At 37.3% G+C, this 17,141-nt stretch overlaps 1 protein-coding gene across 10 annotated transcripts in view; it reads right to left on the bottom strand.

The window, feature by feature from the left end:
* Nucleotides 1-11,408, bottom strand: part of tjp1b (tight junction protein 1b) — a 61,336-nt gene extending 49,928 nt beyond the window's left edge. For 3 of the 10 annotated variants that reach the window (XM_027173133.2, XM_027173134.2, XM_027173148.2), the window contains exons 1-3: nt 10,914-11,407; nt 4,312-4,353; nt 4,057-4,216 (exon numbers count right to left, since the gene is read on the bottom strand). In XM_027173133.2, coding sequence (XP_027028934.1) covers nt 4,057-4,216; nt 4,312-4,353; nt 10,914-11,011 — 300 coding nt within the window. In that variant the 5' untranslated portion in view covers nt 11,012-11,407. Of the gene's footprint in view, nt 1-4,056; nt 4,217-4,311; nt 4,354-10,913 lie in introns of all 10 variants that reach the window. The other 7 variants (XM_027173135.2, XM_027173136.2, XM_027173138.2 and 4 more) reach the window with 5 other exon arrangements.
* Between the last annotated feature and the right edge of the window lie 5,733 nt (nt 11,409-17,141).

The raw sequence follows: 17,141 nt of genomic DNA, 5'->3' as shown, positions 1-17,141 counted from the left end.
GAAACCACTTTTACCTCCTCCCCTGCAAGCTCCTGATATTCAAACCCACTCAAGGTACTTTTTCTACTTTCCTGTTCCGTCTATTTGTCTCTCCCTCCCTTTCCCCATCCTCCCACAGCTCATTCCTCACTCAGGACAGCTCTCTCATCTTCCCACCTCTACAAAAGGCAAGCAACCCACACATTCTGTTCTTGTGTCACATGAGAAGAATACACCACTACACTTCTTTGCTCCCCTCCCATCTAGTTCTTCTTGTCTGCTCTCCTTTCTTCACCCTTCCCCTCCACCTCCCTCCCTCCATGATCACTGCACATCAGGATAGTCCCTTTAGTCCCTCCTCCTCACGTGCACTGGCACACTGTCAACATCTCTGTCTCTCTCTCTCTCTCTCTCTCTCTCTCTCTCTCTCTCTCTCTCTCTCTCTCTCTCTCTCTCACACACACACACACACACACACACTCACTCTCATGCAGTCTTCTGAATATGCATATTGGTTAATTCAGCTGCAGTCTTGCTCCTGCAGCAAATGCAGCTGCAGCACTTTCCTAAAGCTGAGCTGGTTTATAAATGCTTACACTGGGGATTTTTCCTGGGGAGAAAAAGGGAAAGGGGAGGGACAAGTAGAGCATTCATATTCCAATCACACTATAACACAACATATGAACAAACCTTTCCAAGAGTTAAGGGGAAAATAATAACATATATACCAAATCCAGATCATAAGTAATGTCACTGCCTCTAAAATATCACATAGCTCTAAATTAACATAATCCTACTTCAGTCAACCCTACTAGCAATCTACTAGTTTCCTCTGTGTCCAGCTTTGTACTTGAGAGTTTTTGAAAATATGTGAGGAAACATTTCCCAGAATGAATTCTTTATATTAATGCCTAAAGGGTCATGAATGTAGCAAGCACATTTCAATCGATTCTAACTATGCAAAAAATATTGATAATGGAAACATACATAAATGTGAAAATGACACAACGCTGGGGTAATCAGCTCACATAAATTAAACCAAAGAGGTAGGAACAAATTAAGAGGAATAATAAACCTTGCAGTTAGTACTGTGATATAATAAGACAAAAAAAGGTGTCATATGAACTGCACATCTCATCCTAGTATATGTCCGTATGTTCGATATGGAGCTTGCCCTTCAAATTGGAATGAAAATGAAAACACAGTGGTGTGGAACGAAGGTGAAATGGAGTGCAAGGCTTTGATTGATTAGGCACTGGATTGGGTGATTGGGTGAGAATGAAATCAAAGAATATCAAGAGAGAAGAAGAAAATGGATGGAAGGACGGCAACAAAGATGACAACATAGCAAGCCAGGCGTCCAGAGAGAAAGTCTGATAATACAGGACATATACAACACACACATAGAGAGAGAGATAGTGAGAGAGAGAGAGAGAGAGAGAGAGAGAGAGAGAGAGAGAGAGAGAGAGAGAGAGAGAGAGAGAGAGAGAGAGAGAACATTAGAGAGAGAGAAAGAGGCTTTTGATCAACTGCAGGCTTCTGTGATGCATTTGCCGGTGCTGCAGTTCTTTCTTGTCTCCTCCCTCGCCTGCCTTTGTGATGAGGCGTGCAGCTTTCTGCAGCCTTTGCACTACCGACCAATTCAGCCTCTCCATGTGTGAGAGTACTGCTCGCCAACACAAGTGACAACAGGAGTGGGAACAGTGCCAAAAATATGACCTATCTCCAAACACAGATTTTTTTAACAACAACAACAACAACAACAACAACAACAACAACAACAACAACAACAACAGCACGACATTATCATATCAATCCATAAACATGATGCAATACCCAGACGTTTATTATGCAACCATTTGCATTTCAGCACATAGGAGCAATAATCGAAATTCACATTTACGAACTGCATTGTTAAAGGTTGTGATTCATGGTTTATGTTTAAACTTAGTACCGGTTGTAAACTGTACCGTTCTTCGTACCACGGCTGGTTTGAAATGCTCTCTTTCATGAAGCAGAGCAAGTGGCAGCACTCGAGCATTCACTCGCTCAGTGTATTCTGGGCCATTACTCTCATTCACTGTGCTGTGTTTTGTCAGCAAATTTCTCTGTGTGTATGCGTGTTAGACCATTGTATCTATACTAATATATGTGCATTTGAAATGCTTCACGATCCAATCTGTGGTATATCCTTGTTTCACAGGGATCCTTGCTTTTAAACCTGAATTCAAAATAAGATTTTAATGAGCACTAAAAAGATCTAAAAATAAAAAGTACCTCTCTAAGGCAAGCAGGTTTGTGGGTAGCATTAATGCTGCTTAACCCCAGCATCAGGTTAATGCTGAATCCTGGCATTAAATTCAGCCTGCCATTAGACTATACAGGGACGACCTGTTTCCCTCCACAACACAAACAACAGATTTAACAAAACATAACAGTCAAAATCTTTTTAATTATCTGGTTGAGTCATTTCAAATTTTAGTTTATGATACATAGAATTGATTCTTGTTTTCAAAAACTATGTTCACAAAATAATTTTCATCATATATTTGGGGAACTAGTCATGTACATCTACAGGATATTTGACGTTGTTGCATACTGTGCACTAATATTTCATACCAAATCAATATCATTAGTATTCGTTTATAAGAAAGCGCACTTTGAAAGTTATTCATTAAAAAAATCAGTTCGGGAAAATGTAATATTAGAGAGATGTTTGTCATTAAAGAGAGTATAATAATAAATATGATTGAAGTGAGCTACAGAAGCACTTGATAAAACAAAAAGCTACAGAAAAACTATCACAAACACTCCAAGATGCTTGAAATAACCAGTAAAATTGCTTTTATATCACTGAAGCCAAACGGCGGTCACTGACTCCCAATCAAAATCCAACACACATAACACAAACACAAATAAGTCTAGATTTTTATAGAAAAACAAACTTTTCTCATTGTCAGGACTGACATGTACTGTACAGTGTCGGTCGTAAAATGCAAACCATTCGTATAATTGTCCTTTACGTGTACAGTTTGCTATTAAAGTAAAATACTGTTAAACTACGGTTAAAATCAAGATACCCTTTAGCTCTCTCAACAAATAACGGAAGGCTTTCAAAGTGTATCATTACATTAGTCTGAAAATAAGAAGGTGCTATAACTACAAAGGCAGTTATGGCTACACACAGATGATACTTAAACACACATTGTAACACCCAGAGGTGTCACATATGGTTACACTCAGTGTATGGTGTAGTTAAGCCACAGTCACATTGGTGTGTGTAAACTAAGAGTAGGCATCAACCCCCTGGATTGCCATCTAATCCCACTCTAATCACCACAATATAGGTATGAGGCGGTGTGGTCATGCATAGAGAATCTCACACACCTGCAACATTTTAAAATGGAAAACGAATGATGGATGACTCATAATGATAGTAATGCCATAGAGTTTCCACAAAACACCCAAGGGAAGGACAGTAATTTGTGTGTAATCATGATGCGCATTATTTGGTGAAGAATCTAATAAGGCACAGCATGATCAGTTAGACTTAACGTTTAGAAAGACATCATAAATAATCTATGAAGCACTTGAAATGTTTACACAAACAGTGCATACTGGCTGATTTTAAGCAGTAAGCATTTATAATACAGTACGTAATGGAGGAAAGGTTAGAGCTGTAGGCATGCAGTAGGATTAGTTTGGTTGAAAAGTTTTAAATAGGGTTCAAATACTTTCCTCACCCCTGTTCATATAAATTGTTAATAATTTGTAAATATTGTAACTGTTAGGCCATGTTGTTTTAAAATATTAAAATAAAAATAAAGTTCATGTAAACATTAATGTTTGGAATTAATTAAGCAAAAAAAAAAAAAGCTTAATGCTATTGTGTCACTGTGGTGAATAAGAGTCACAAGAGTCACATTCACTTGAGCATCATCTCTACTACTTCTACTACTACTACTACTACACACACACACACTCACACACACACACACACACACACACACACACACACACACACACACACACACATACACACTCAAATTATTGCTCGCAGTGCAGTCTTTAACTCACATTGGAGTCCAGTAGGTCGATACTGTCCAGGCTCTTGCTGCGGTGGATTCGTCCCTTGATTCTACGCAGCGATGGTTTGCCTTGCGCTGAATCTTCTGAGTCACCCACTATAGAGAGAGATTCTGGGTTGCCAATGAATTTGTGGATCTTAGGGTAGTACCTAGAAACAAACACAAGAAGTTATGTTTAGACATTGTCCTGAATAAACTGATCTGTAATTCTGTCAATAAAGGAAAAAAAAACAAAGCAACTTACACAGCTGGCCCGTATTTATCTTTTTCGTGTTTGGGAAAAATCCTGGAATTTGAGCGCAAAAAGGAAAAGAAAGAAAGATATGTCAGATTTTATTAAAGAACATATTGTTACAGTAGATATCAGTATGTTCTTTGTATTTCAAGTAAAGCACATTTTTGAATCACATTAGGTACCACATAGTGCTGTGGCGACCCCAAACAGAGAGAAGCCGAAATACTACATCATATAACATAGTACATATTACATACATACTTTATACTGTATAGTACAATGTCAGTCCATTTTGTATGAACTGTAGTGTTCTATACTGTTTCATGGCAATGCGAGTAAAATATTTTAATATCCATAAAACAATAAACGTGGTTTTGCGATGTCTGTTATTGGAAAAAAAAACTACTGCTCATTTATCATATTCGCACTTTACGCTAGCACATACTTTGTATTACAGTGTAGAATCATAATAAAATGACATTAACCTCTCTATTGTTCTCTCTCTCACTTGTTCTCTCTCTCTCTCTCTCTCTCTCTCTCTCTCTCTCTCTCTCTCTCTCTCTCTCTCTCTCACACACACACACACACACATACACACACACACTCACATAATTTAGTTTGTCTCTAGATAGGATTTCTATTCTAAATATGTAACATGGAATAAAACATGATTGTGGCTCTATATATGGTTCTAAAGTCATTTTAGAAAAAAAAGAAATTAGAAACAATATTTTAATATTTTAAGTCAACATTTTAAATGGCAAAAAGGAACAATGTCCTTCATCCACCCCTGAATGAACAGTTGACTCCGTGCACAAAAACACATAAAATCAACCTGCAGAACATTCACACACAGTATTATCATCTACATTAATAAAAAACAGCCATTATATCAGAAATAGTGTAAGCACAACTGGCAAGATGAAATTACATAACAGCATCCAAGGGGATGTCAGTTTACATATCGTGCCTCAGACACCCCCATGAAATTCAAACAAACCTGTGGCGCTTGCTGTTCAATGATACAGAACCAAATTTATGTTAAACAATTTTCTTGTCAAATTAATACCACACAGTCATTAACTTGTTTATTAAAATCCAATCATCAATAAATCCATGCCACATTTACTTTTATTGGACTTCAAAGCATCTCACATGCAAAGCCATACATTAATTATACAGTAGAATTCTTGAGAACACAGACTTAAGTCAAGAGTTCTGAATCTGCCATTTCAGCTGATCCTGGCAACCCTGACACTACGGAAAAATAGGATTCACTGGAAACATTAAAAATGAGGTGAAAACAGAATGTTCTTCCAGCCAAAGCCCTCTCTGATTCATGAACATGAGTACAGCTATGTTGTTGTTGTTGTTGTTGTTGTTGTTGTTGTTGTTGTTGTTCTTCTTCTTCTTCTTCTTCTTCTTCTTCTTCTACTACTACTACTTTCTGCTTTTCCCTTTAGGGGTCGCCACAGCAGATCTTCAGTTTCCACCTCTGTCTATCTTCGACATCCTCTACTCTCGCACCAATTACCTTCATGTCTTCTTTTTTATCACATCCATGTATCTCCTCTTTGGCCTTCCTTTTGACCTCTTTCCTGTAGTTCCATCTCCAACGTTCTTCTACCAATATGACCATCTCCCTCCTCTGTATATGTCCAAACCATCTCAATCTAGCCTCTCTGACCTTGTCCCCAAAACAGCCAACCTGAGGTGTCCCGCTGATGTGCTCGTTCCTAATCCTTTCCATCCTCGTCACTCCGAAAGAGAACCTCAACATCCTCATCACTGCTACCTCCATCTCTGCCTCATGTCTTTTCCTCACTGCTACAGTCTCTAACCCATACAGCATAGCTGGTCTAACTACTTTAGTACAGCTATCATACAAAGTAAATATATGTAGAAGAAAAAAAATGACATGTTTAGAATTTCACCAATTTAAGTAGTTTTTTGCAAAAAAATCCTCAAATTCATATATATTCATTATATTTATATGTTGTATTTTGAAAAAAATAAATATTGTCATACAGTACTTTAAACCCAGGACATGTCTAACTGTTTAACAAACCTCTCATGTCAGTACTGTAGCTATTGAATAAATCATAGCAGTTGCTGAATAACATTAAAAGAAATTGCTAGCATTTTAATAAGGAGCTAATGTTGTTTATTTAGTGAAGGTGTGAATGCAATTGCTGCAAATAAAAGGACCCAAAATTCCTGGGAATAATTTAAATAGAAAAGCTAAATCTATTTCCTTCTAAATCTATTTCTATCAGTTAAGGCACAACTGGTTAAGGCTCTGGGTTGTTGATCGGAGAATCGAGGTTCAAGGCCCAGCACAGCTAAGCTGCCACTGCTGGGCCCTTGAGCAAGGCCCTTAACCCTCCCTGCTCCAGGGGCACTGTATCATAGCTGCCCCTGCACTCTGACCCCAATCTCCTCAGTTGGTGTATGTGAAGAAAAGAATTCCACTCTGCTGTAATGTATATGTGGCAATAGTAAAGGCTTCTATTCTATTCTATTCTATTCTATTCTATTCTATTCTATTCTATTCTATTCTATTCTTGTCCAATCCAGTGATGTTTTAACTCATTGAGTGTCTTTGAGTTTCCTTGAGTTTTCATTACTGTAAAACACAAATCTGTTTTCTAATGCTGCCAAAGAGGATCTATTTTAAATAGCAGATTAAGGGATACTCCGGTATGCTATGTCTAATTTCTAGGCAGAAAATGAAAAAGGTACTGTACTGTAATCTGTCATCTTACTATCACACTAAGAAATGTAGAAGAACCAATGAAAAAAAGATGGAAATGTGGACAAAAAGTCTTTAAGAGAAAACTAAGAAGTCAGAGGCAGAACAGTATGACTTTCAGTTCACCTCTATCAGGCATTTGAGCTAAAAGCCTCTTGGAGAAGACTAGTGGGGAAGCGTAGAATAGCAGGCTACATTATTTTCAAAATGAAGTGGTGACATATAGGAAATAGCATATAGCATATATAGTAGGAAATGTGTTCTCTGGATTAGGCATAGTGCACATACTGCAGTCAGGACAGTTACATATCTGTCCAATCACTCACTCTCACTCACTCATTTTCTACCGCTTATCCGAACTACCTCGGGTCATGGGGAGCCTGTGCCTAATGGAAAGCAAATGCCTAATCTTCTAATTATAGTGCAAATAAAAGCCAAGAGGTAGTCAGTGAGGAAGTGTGTTAGATCATAAAGTACCTTACATACAGCCATACAACCCTCTTCTCATTTGCCTTACACGATCATCAGGTATAATTAGCCTAAGTAATAATGGGTGCTGCCCGAAGAGCAGGTCAATACGTACTACACGGCCAAAGAGGAGGCTGATCATCACTCTCTGACTCATTCACTCCCATCAGCACTACAGCTACTGGAATAATCACAATAATTACCGTAACTCTAGCTACAAACAGATAGGTAAAGTCCAGTGGGCAAATCTGCTTGAGAGCAGGATGTTGTGAAGCAGTGCAATCATGTGTATTCTGCCCTCACAAGTTCTGCACAGGAAGGCAGATCTCTTAGTATTCTGTTCACCTACAGATGACCACTAATTGCTCAGAGTTTAATGAAGTTAATGACACAACAGCTTCAAGTGAGAACAGAGGATGATTAAGTGCAAAAGATGAATGGTTACATAGACAGCTGAGAAGGTGAGTGTAAGTGTGTTACAATTGGTAATTTATAATGTATTTTTAGTCCTCTTCCGTATGAAAGAATGGAGCGTAATGGAGACACATGAGATGTTGCATTAGGTACATATGTCATCATGCAAACAAACCCAAGTAACACAGTGACACACACATATAAAATTTAAAAATAAATAAATAAAAAGACTAAATTCTTTACACAAGGTTACAGCTAATCTCTCGGATAGTTTGTTAAGAACATCTGCTTTGTTATTATTTATTATGTCTCAGGGAAAAGCTTCATTCTCACAATTCTGTCTTTTTTTCCCCCCTTATTCTCTACAGACAGCTTTCAAAAAGCCATTTTCACTAAATGCACTGATCCAGAACAAACTGGGCAGAAATGGACAGCACATTTTATACATACACAACATCCCTCCAACTTTACTGTCTTACAGTAATTCTGCATTTTCACTAAATTCATTAAAAGAACATGGAAAAAAGGATAGTACACATAATATATCTTATGCTAATATTCCTAGAGTAATCACTCTGTCTTTATATTGCTAAACTTTAAATGGATAATAATCTCTTGCTAATATCCTCCACATCCCATCCTGTGTGTACATCCTTTACCTCTTTTCCAGGTCAGATGTTCTGAGGTCCTCTGGTAGAAAGTGGCCAGTTATAAAATCCCAGGCAGGGAGTCTCACCTAAGAACAAACCGAATGTAGCTACTGAAAGTGGAGGAATTAAGTGGTCTCTGGTGGAGATTTAAAATATCTGATTAACCATGCCGAAACTGCTCAAAGGATTTATTAGCACAGATGAGCTAAAATGAAGTGCCTAACTTGTCTCTTAACAAACCCCTTTAATCAGATTTGGTTAAAATCTAGTTTAGTTTCAGTACCTTTGTTTTGTTTCTTATGTATTTTAATAACTGTCCTAGAACAGTGAGCTGATGAACTTTCTCTAAACAGCAAATCAGGAACGATTTCATACTTTGCCACCTGTAAATAATTAATAAACTTAACTATAATAAAAATTATTTTATTTTTTTTACAAAAAATGAACTATTTACAAACAAGGTTTTGCTATCTGTCATGTTAGCAACCTCAGATCGACCGGCTGACGTTCGGGGACTGATGTTTCAGCACAACTGTCACCTATAGATAAAAACATGGTTTGGCATTTATTGCTTTTTATTTTAAGAGCATTTTTAAATATTGGTTTATAAGCTTACCTATCCTGTTTTCATTACGCACAAAATAAATATAATTTTGTATAATTACATAAAGTAATTATAAGAATGCTTACTATAAAAAGTCAAGTAAGAATCATTACTGTTTACATTTTTTGATTTTCTTGAAGATTAATCCTGTTCCTTCGGTCATTCCAGCTCAACAAGTGCATCCAAAATATGCAACATTCAAAATGTTTTTTTCCCATATATGTTAACATCACACACTGCCAAACCTAAATTAGCATTATTCTTTGATGGTTTGTAATTGTAGTGATCTGGAAACAGCATTTCCTCTTGACCCCGATAACCATCTTCTCGAAGTAAAAAAAAAAAAAAAACATGCTGGAAGGTCACAGACTTTCTGAATAGATCTGTCTAAGTAATATTTCACGTTTAAGTATAAACCTTGTTTATAACCAAATATAAATGATAGTCTTGTGTGGAGGAGAAATATTCTTTAGGCTATAAATATAATAGAATAATAAATATTCTGAAGGCTTTTAAGGGGTTTTAATTCTGAATAGTGTACATTTGTACAAAAAGATAACAAAGAGTTGTTCAATACTGCAGAAAAATCACCATCTTCTGGAGATATTCGTGTCTGAACAGACATTAAAAATACCAGACCAAAAAAATATTTTTTTGATTTTTTTTTTACTAAGATTTTATTTTTTTAAAAAATATAAATAAGTCCTACATTCGCTTATTATGTTGTAAAATATAAAATATAATTTGATTTAGTGTATGTTGAAGATTCATACTGCTTTCTAGTGTACACACTGGTCATCCATTTTGAAAATAAGCCTGCACAAATCTCGGTGGCCAATACTTACGATTAATTAACAGCCCTGTTATCTTTTAAGCCAAAGTGTAATCCTACTTGGATTATCTTCCTACACATAGAGGGAGGTCTCAGAACACTCATATTTCACAAAAATTAAGGTGCACAAATGCTAAAGCTAAGCAAATGAATCTTAAAGAGACAGAAAGCATGAGACACAGACAAATGTGGTATGGTAACAAATAGGTGACTGCACAGTGGATAAGATTTTTTTTTTTGTTTAATGAAAATGGTACAGGTTGTAAACAATACATGGTGGTGAAGTAGAGACACATAAAGCATGTACAGTATAAATGAAATTTTATTAGGAACATTTTAGGGAATCAGCACAGCAATGAAAATGGGTAGATGATCACAAGACAACGGTTTACGAATGAAGTGAGAAGAAGACAGGTGAGTAAGAAGAAAGAGCACATTTAGTCACTAGAGCTTAAACAAAAACATAAAGAGCATGCCATCATACTAATATAGGTCCAGTGAGATTAATGTGATGCAGCATCAGGACCACATCCATAAGCTAAACGTGACTACAGAAGCATCATCCTGAATGTTGAATTTCCTTCATGCTGGTCCAGCTAGACTAGTGTTAGCTCAAGAGTGAATCATGTTGTCTAGTCTTAGTACTGTATAGTCTCCATACAGTCCCAAAACACACGCGTTCTACAGACTGTACCTATCTGTTACCCAGTGAAAGTGGCCAGAGATTTGTGTTCGCCACTGAAAGAGAGTCTGTCTGGTCTTCCGTGGAAGAAGTAGCGCCTGTATTACAGCCTAAAGCGCCATCCTTTCCTCCCTCCTTCTCTGATTTCTATTTTTTCCCCCCACCATCCTATAGGGTGCATGGCCACCCGCACTGAGCCTCATACTCACCACATATGCTTTCTCGGCGGCAGACTACGGTCTCGGTTGGTGGCTGTCACACCTAAGGCCAGCTGCATAACAGTTATGTATTTCTGATAGTTCACCATGGTATTGATCGCTGCTTTGCAAAATAAAAAATAATAATTATATAAAAAAAAATCCGAACCAAAAACAAAAGCACAGGTACCGCTAGATCTGCGCTCTCCTTCCTACTCTCTGGCGTCCGCTCCTGGCGCGTCTTCCTCGTTCAGCATAATCTTCATCATCTTCATCATCATCATCATTATCATCATCATCATTATCACCATCTTCACAGCGCCATTTCGAACACGACTGAACGGACAGGACGTACACTCCCCGCGGAGAAGGCGAGCAAGAGGAGCCATCAGACTCTCCACCAAATCTCTCTCTCACACCGCCGTACAGCTAAACACACACACATATACACACACACCGCCGCTGCGCTCGGTATTAGCCCGGAAATGCACATTCTGCTCTCCTCCTCCTCCTCCTCCTCTCGCCAAACGCGCGCCACTCAGCTTAACGCGCTCCGCCTCACACACGCGCCTGCGTTTCTCCGCAGCATCCAAGCGTCCGTCCACGGTCTAGGGAAGCGTGTGTGTGTGTGTGTGTGTGTGTGTGTGTGTGTGTGTGTGTGTGTGTGTGTGTGTGTGTGTGTGTGTGTGTGTGTGTGTGTGAACATGGGAAGGCAAGTCGCTTCATTAAAGCTTAGAGGAATATTCCGTCTTTTATTTGATATTGCAATGAAATAGTCTAAGGGTGACAAAAACAACAAAGGCTCGAATGTTACTGGAGACATTTTGCTGGCATGGTTCAAGTCCATGAAGGAAAGAAAAAGAAACAGATCTTCTAACTGATTACTTTCATCCTAAGCGGAAATATGTTGATCATGGTTGTAGTGGGCCCTTCAGGATGACATTGCTCATATCCAGAGTGCACAAGGACAACATGGATAGTTTAATGATTATGAAAACGATACACATCATATGCAGTGACTTTCACGGTCACCAAACATCAACCCAGCTAAGTTCCTATGAAGATTTTGGACTGATATTTATACATCATCACAATGCTAACTGAGTGAATGTCATTTGGAAGAAGGATGTTGAAGCCATCTAGTATGGGTTCAGCAGATACTCTATAAAGTTACTCCAGAGACTTGTGGCAGCCCAACAGACCAAAAAAAGTTAACTATTAATTTCTAACTTCTCCTTCAATTAGTCCCAATCTATAAGTTTCTATGAGAGACTTTTCTTACGAGACTACTCCTTACAGTAAAGACCCTAGAGGTCCGGACAGCTGAGTCACTGGCTATTTTCAAACGGCGATTGAAGACCTACTTATTCAGGAAACACTTCAACTAGCACTTCTTTACTTATCTTTTGCATTAAAAAAACAAAAAAACAAAAAAAAACAAACCTTTGACACTTTTTTATTGTAACTTTGAACAAATGTTTTAAACTCATGGTATCTTAAGTATGTAACCTAGTGAACCAGCATTAATGTATTCAATGTTAGAGATTTAAGCACTTATGTACATCACTCTGGATAAGGGCATCTGCCAAATGCTGTAAATATAAATGTAAATGTAAATGTAAATGTAAAGAGTTCAAACTTTCCCACATTATACTGTGGAAATATGGTAACAATTATTTCTGTTTACATGTGATTACTTTAAGGTATTGTCATTTCCATGTATTTCAAAAAAGCCATTTCTTAATGTAGTCTTTGAAAGGAAAGATTCATTATTAAGATTAATTTATTAAAATTACAAATGTATTGTATGTTTGGTGTAAATTGTCCTTCTTAGCATAATATTTGAAGTTATTGGCATCTTTGTTAATGTTCTTGTGATGTCTTATTTGTCATTTGTCATTTGTCCTTACTCTTGAAGGCTACATGACACGTGTTCGAGTGTCACCTCATTTATCCCCAAACTGTAAAGTAAGAGTCTATAGTGATTATCTCTCTTCAGTGGGGAAACACTCTTAAGTAGACCCCTTCGTTAGGAATACTGTGTCTTCCACAAGCTAGGAACTTGGCCCAAGGTGACAAGGACACATTTCTAGTTATTGCATTTGGGGTCCAGACGTAGCCTGATAACCCACTTCTGAAAATCCTGTAGCTTCAGCAGGCCTAGGGGAATTACTACTGCGGATGCTGTCGTAAGTTGACAGGTACTGTGCTTGGTGGCCTAGCTGAAGCTGTTAGGAAAGCATAATAATATCTGGCACACATTGGTGTAGAAGATTAGCTTCAGTTCCACCCTCGCAAAGCATTAGATAAAAAAGTCAGCCACTTTGATGGAGTCTGATAATGATGAGGACCTAAGTTTGACAGTATGACCATCTTTGCCTTAAGTTTGTGGAAGGCAGGCAGGACCTTTATGGGCATTAAATGCAGAACCAGGCTTGGTGACCAAAAGATATTGTACAGACAAAGCCACTCTGGCTTTTGTCTGTACAGACAAAGCCACTCTGGCTTTGTGGGTCTGAATTCAGCATTCTCATACCCAGGGTTTCATTGACGACTGACTCAGAGTGACACCAGTAGATAGAAAAGAGTCCAATTTGCATATATCCAGCATCCAGCAAAGGTTGGCACAAAATTCTCTCATTGGTGTCCCACAGCTAGGATTGTCTTCTGGTTCTGTAGATTGTAGGGATTCCACAATGCTAGCAGTAAAACAATGAAATATAGCTAGTACATTGAGATATTGAGGTATTTTGTGCAGTAAACCTGAGACATATTTGGTTGACTGGGCTTTAAATGGCTTCGTTGAAGGAAACTAGTGTTTAGGGTCTCAGCTCCAGAATAATTTAAAAATGAGCCATATATGCTGTCTGGTTGTTGATTCCTTTAGTATGTAGTTCAAACCGATGTTCTTTGTTCCTCCAATCATTTTATGTTCTTTGCTAGATCTGATGCCTTCAAACACAAAAACTGATCCTTGTTAAAACAATGAACTTAAAGCCCAATACAATTCTTTTTATCTCCAAGATATTCTTCAATTAAGGTTGCATCTTTTGATTGTATTATTTAATAATAGTTCTTGCTCTTGATATCATAAATCACTATATTGTATTAGACAGATAAAAAAGTTACAGAAAGCTCCTTCCAGGATCTGATCATATCTGAAAGTAACTGGTGAACTCTTAATGAGTACAAAGGTAGGGCTTCTCTCTGGGGCTACTGAATGTTTTTTGTATGCTTTATGTGCTACCTCTAGGTGTAATTACCAGCTGTAATTATTCAGAAACATTGTATTAGCTTCACACACAACTGGTTTTAGCCAAACCTGACACCACTTTAATAAAGCAGAGTAAAGGACAACAGACACTAAAGAAGCTAAAAATTAGTAGATGTAGACATTTTCTGATTACGTAGAAGCTCATCTATCAGCCATAGACAAGCACCTTGCTATGATTTTTTACCCCCAGGCTTTTGTTTTAATCTCAGGATGATATTTTGACATTATTAAAATAGCCCTTTTCCAGGTTAAAAGCATTTCTAAGCTAAGAAGGCTTTATAGGATTCTACTGAAAAACACTAAAAATGTGTAAACCTGCACTGTTACAGTACCTGCAGCCACAAATGTAGTCTAAATCATACTTTACTATGTGCCTTTCTTGAAAAATTCCAGCATTTATGCTCAACAGAATATCCACCTGTTGTGGTTCAAATGGATGAAATATGAAACCATGTTCCTTAAAAGTACATTCCTGCTAACATTTATTGTGGTTAAATATTTTTTATATGGATTGTGGTTATTGACATGGCTTTCTGATTTAGACCAGAAAACCAGTTTGTACATAATCAAGCACGTCTAACAATCTGTATATTCAAAATAATTTCCATGAAGATAGACAATTAAGAATTGATGGAATTTTGATTGAAATTGAAGTTTTTTTTAAATTTATTGAATATTGTTTGTGATTTTCTGCATTTGTGTGCTTTTTGCTTTTATATGAAACATGTTGATTTGACAGGTTATGAATTCACCACCATTCAATGCCCAAATGATCATATTGGTACTTGGTATCAAGTATTAAAACGTTCAAGATAAAAAAAATCCAATACCGTTTCTTATGTTAATAGACTACCATAATTATACATGTATGGAAAAAATTACTGAGACACCTTACCATTGCACCAACCAGGAATTTTATTACACTATATTCTAAATACATAGATATTTATATGGAGTTGGCCCCATTTGCAGCAATAAAATCTTCCACTCTTCTGGGTAGGCTTTCAACAAGATTTTGGCAATGTTTTCCCACACCAAACTAAGCCGACTGTTTTGGGATGGACTGATTTGTGCACTAGTGAACAGTCATTTCCTAAAACTGACATTACAAAGGTCACAACAGTACCATGCTTGAATTCACTGAGCTCTTCAGAATGATCCATTTTTTCACAAAGGTTTGTAAATGTAGACTGGCTGGGTGCTTGATTTGTATACACCTGTGGCAATGGGTGTCATTGAAACACCTGGATTCAGTAATTAAGAAAAAGAGGTGTGTCCTAATACTTTTGTCCATATAGTGTCCATAAATGTGCATTCTGCAAACATAGTCACTGTGCTGTACCCAGTCTCAAGTTTCTCTCTGTTGCCTTGCTTAAAATATTCAGAGTGGAACCTATTACACAGAGATAGTCGATTCTTTATAATAACGCTTGATCATTGTAATGACTGGATTCCATATGGTACAAATTTATAAAATGAATGCTGTCTAAGAAATAAATGCTGCAGAGTTATCTTTAGCAGTATTTATGCCTATATAAGAGGCAGATTGTCAGTCGCTGGGTTGAGAGCTAAGGCTCGAGGTATTGGAAGGGAACATTAAGCAGAAATAGTTCATGCTGAATCTATTTCAAGGATGAGTGTAATTAGGCTTGTGACGTCAAGCTATATCAGTCTGCAAGCATATGGCCTAGTATTTTATTTCACCCAATCAAGGAGAATTAAAAAAACCTTTTTGCCCACGACAAATGATATCATACAATAATTACTGCAGGCAGTAGGAGTAATTACTTCATAGGTGACTGAGCAAAGGCTTAAAACTTTGTGTCATTACTGTGTCATTTTTATGTCATTATTATGAACTTTGTCATTGTACTAAAATGTTTTCCACCAATCTATAGAACTTGTGTTATGAATGAACCTTATAAAATATTGAGCTATTTAACACTGTTTTGTACTTATTCATGTAAAAAAAAAAAAAAAAAATGAACTAATCATATGTGCTACAAACAAAATCTTATCCTGTTTGGATAGTTTTTAAATGTAATATTTTTGATAGAGAAAATTTGGATCTGTTTGCTTCAGAAGACTGGTACAGCCCATATATACAGTACATGCAATAATTCTAAATTAGTGCATAAAGCTACATAATAAATACATAAGTAGCCAACATGGACAATATTCTTAATGCTGAATTTGTCCTGCTTTCATTTCATTTCATAAAATCAAAGATTAAAATGCAGTCCTTATAAATATACTATAGAGAAATATATGTGCCTGGGTTTGAGAGAGAATGGTGGGTTGCTGAAGCACGGGCACAGAAACTGTGGCACAGTGGGACTGTGGGATATATCACAATGCTTAGATAGCACTAGGTCACAAGCAATGTTCCTGCTGCAGTCTGAGGCCCTAATGCATCCTCTCATTCATGCACACTTTCTGCTGCAGCACCAGGTCTGCTCCTTATAGTACTCCCCAGGGGTGCACACACACACACACACACACACACACACACACACACACACACACACACACACACACACACACACACACACACACACACACACACACACACACACACACAGAGAGAGAGAGAGAGAGAGAGACACAACGATCGCTGATGCTAAATAATGCTAAAGAAAATCACATCAAAATCACAGCTTATTCATTTAAATGATTATTAGGATTTAACATTTAACATTTAATCATCAACATATAAAACCAAGTTATTTAAACCTCAGTGATATGAATCTAGGAACCATAAGCGATTGTGAATAAATTTTATGTTCCTGGTGAGGCAACAACAAGACAACCCCCAAAACAGAATTGCTTTGCAAGTGGTGGCAACACAAACTCTTTTTACCTTCCTGACTGATTTGTCTCTAGTTTTGTGTTTTTTTAGTTTCCTTGTCACAAGCTGTATAATAAAGCAATGTCAGCTAGTCAGCAGGTAGTGCAGCTCCTCCAGG

The sequence above is a fragment of the Tachysurus fulvidraco genome, chromosome 10 (assembly GCF_022655615.1).
Source record: "Tachysurus fulvidraco isolate hzauxx_2018 chromosome 10, HZAU_PFXX_2.0, whole genome shotgun sequence".
Classification (NCBI taxonomy): Eukaryota; Metazoa; Chordata; class Actinopteri; order Siluriformes; family Bagridae; genus Tachysurus; species Tachysurus fulvidraco.
The sequence above is the reverse complement of the archived record's forward strand: the minus strand, read 5'-3'. Positions and strand labels throughout refer to the sequence as shown.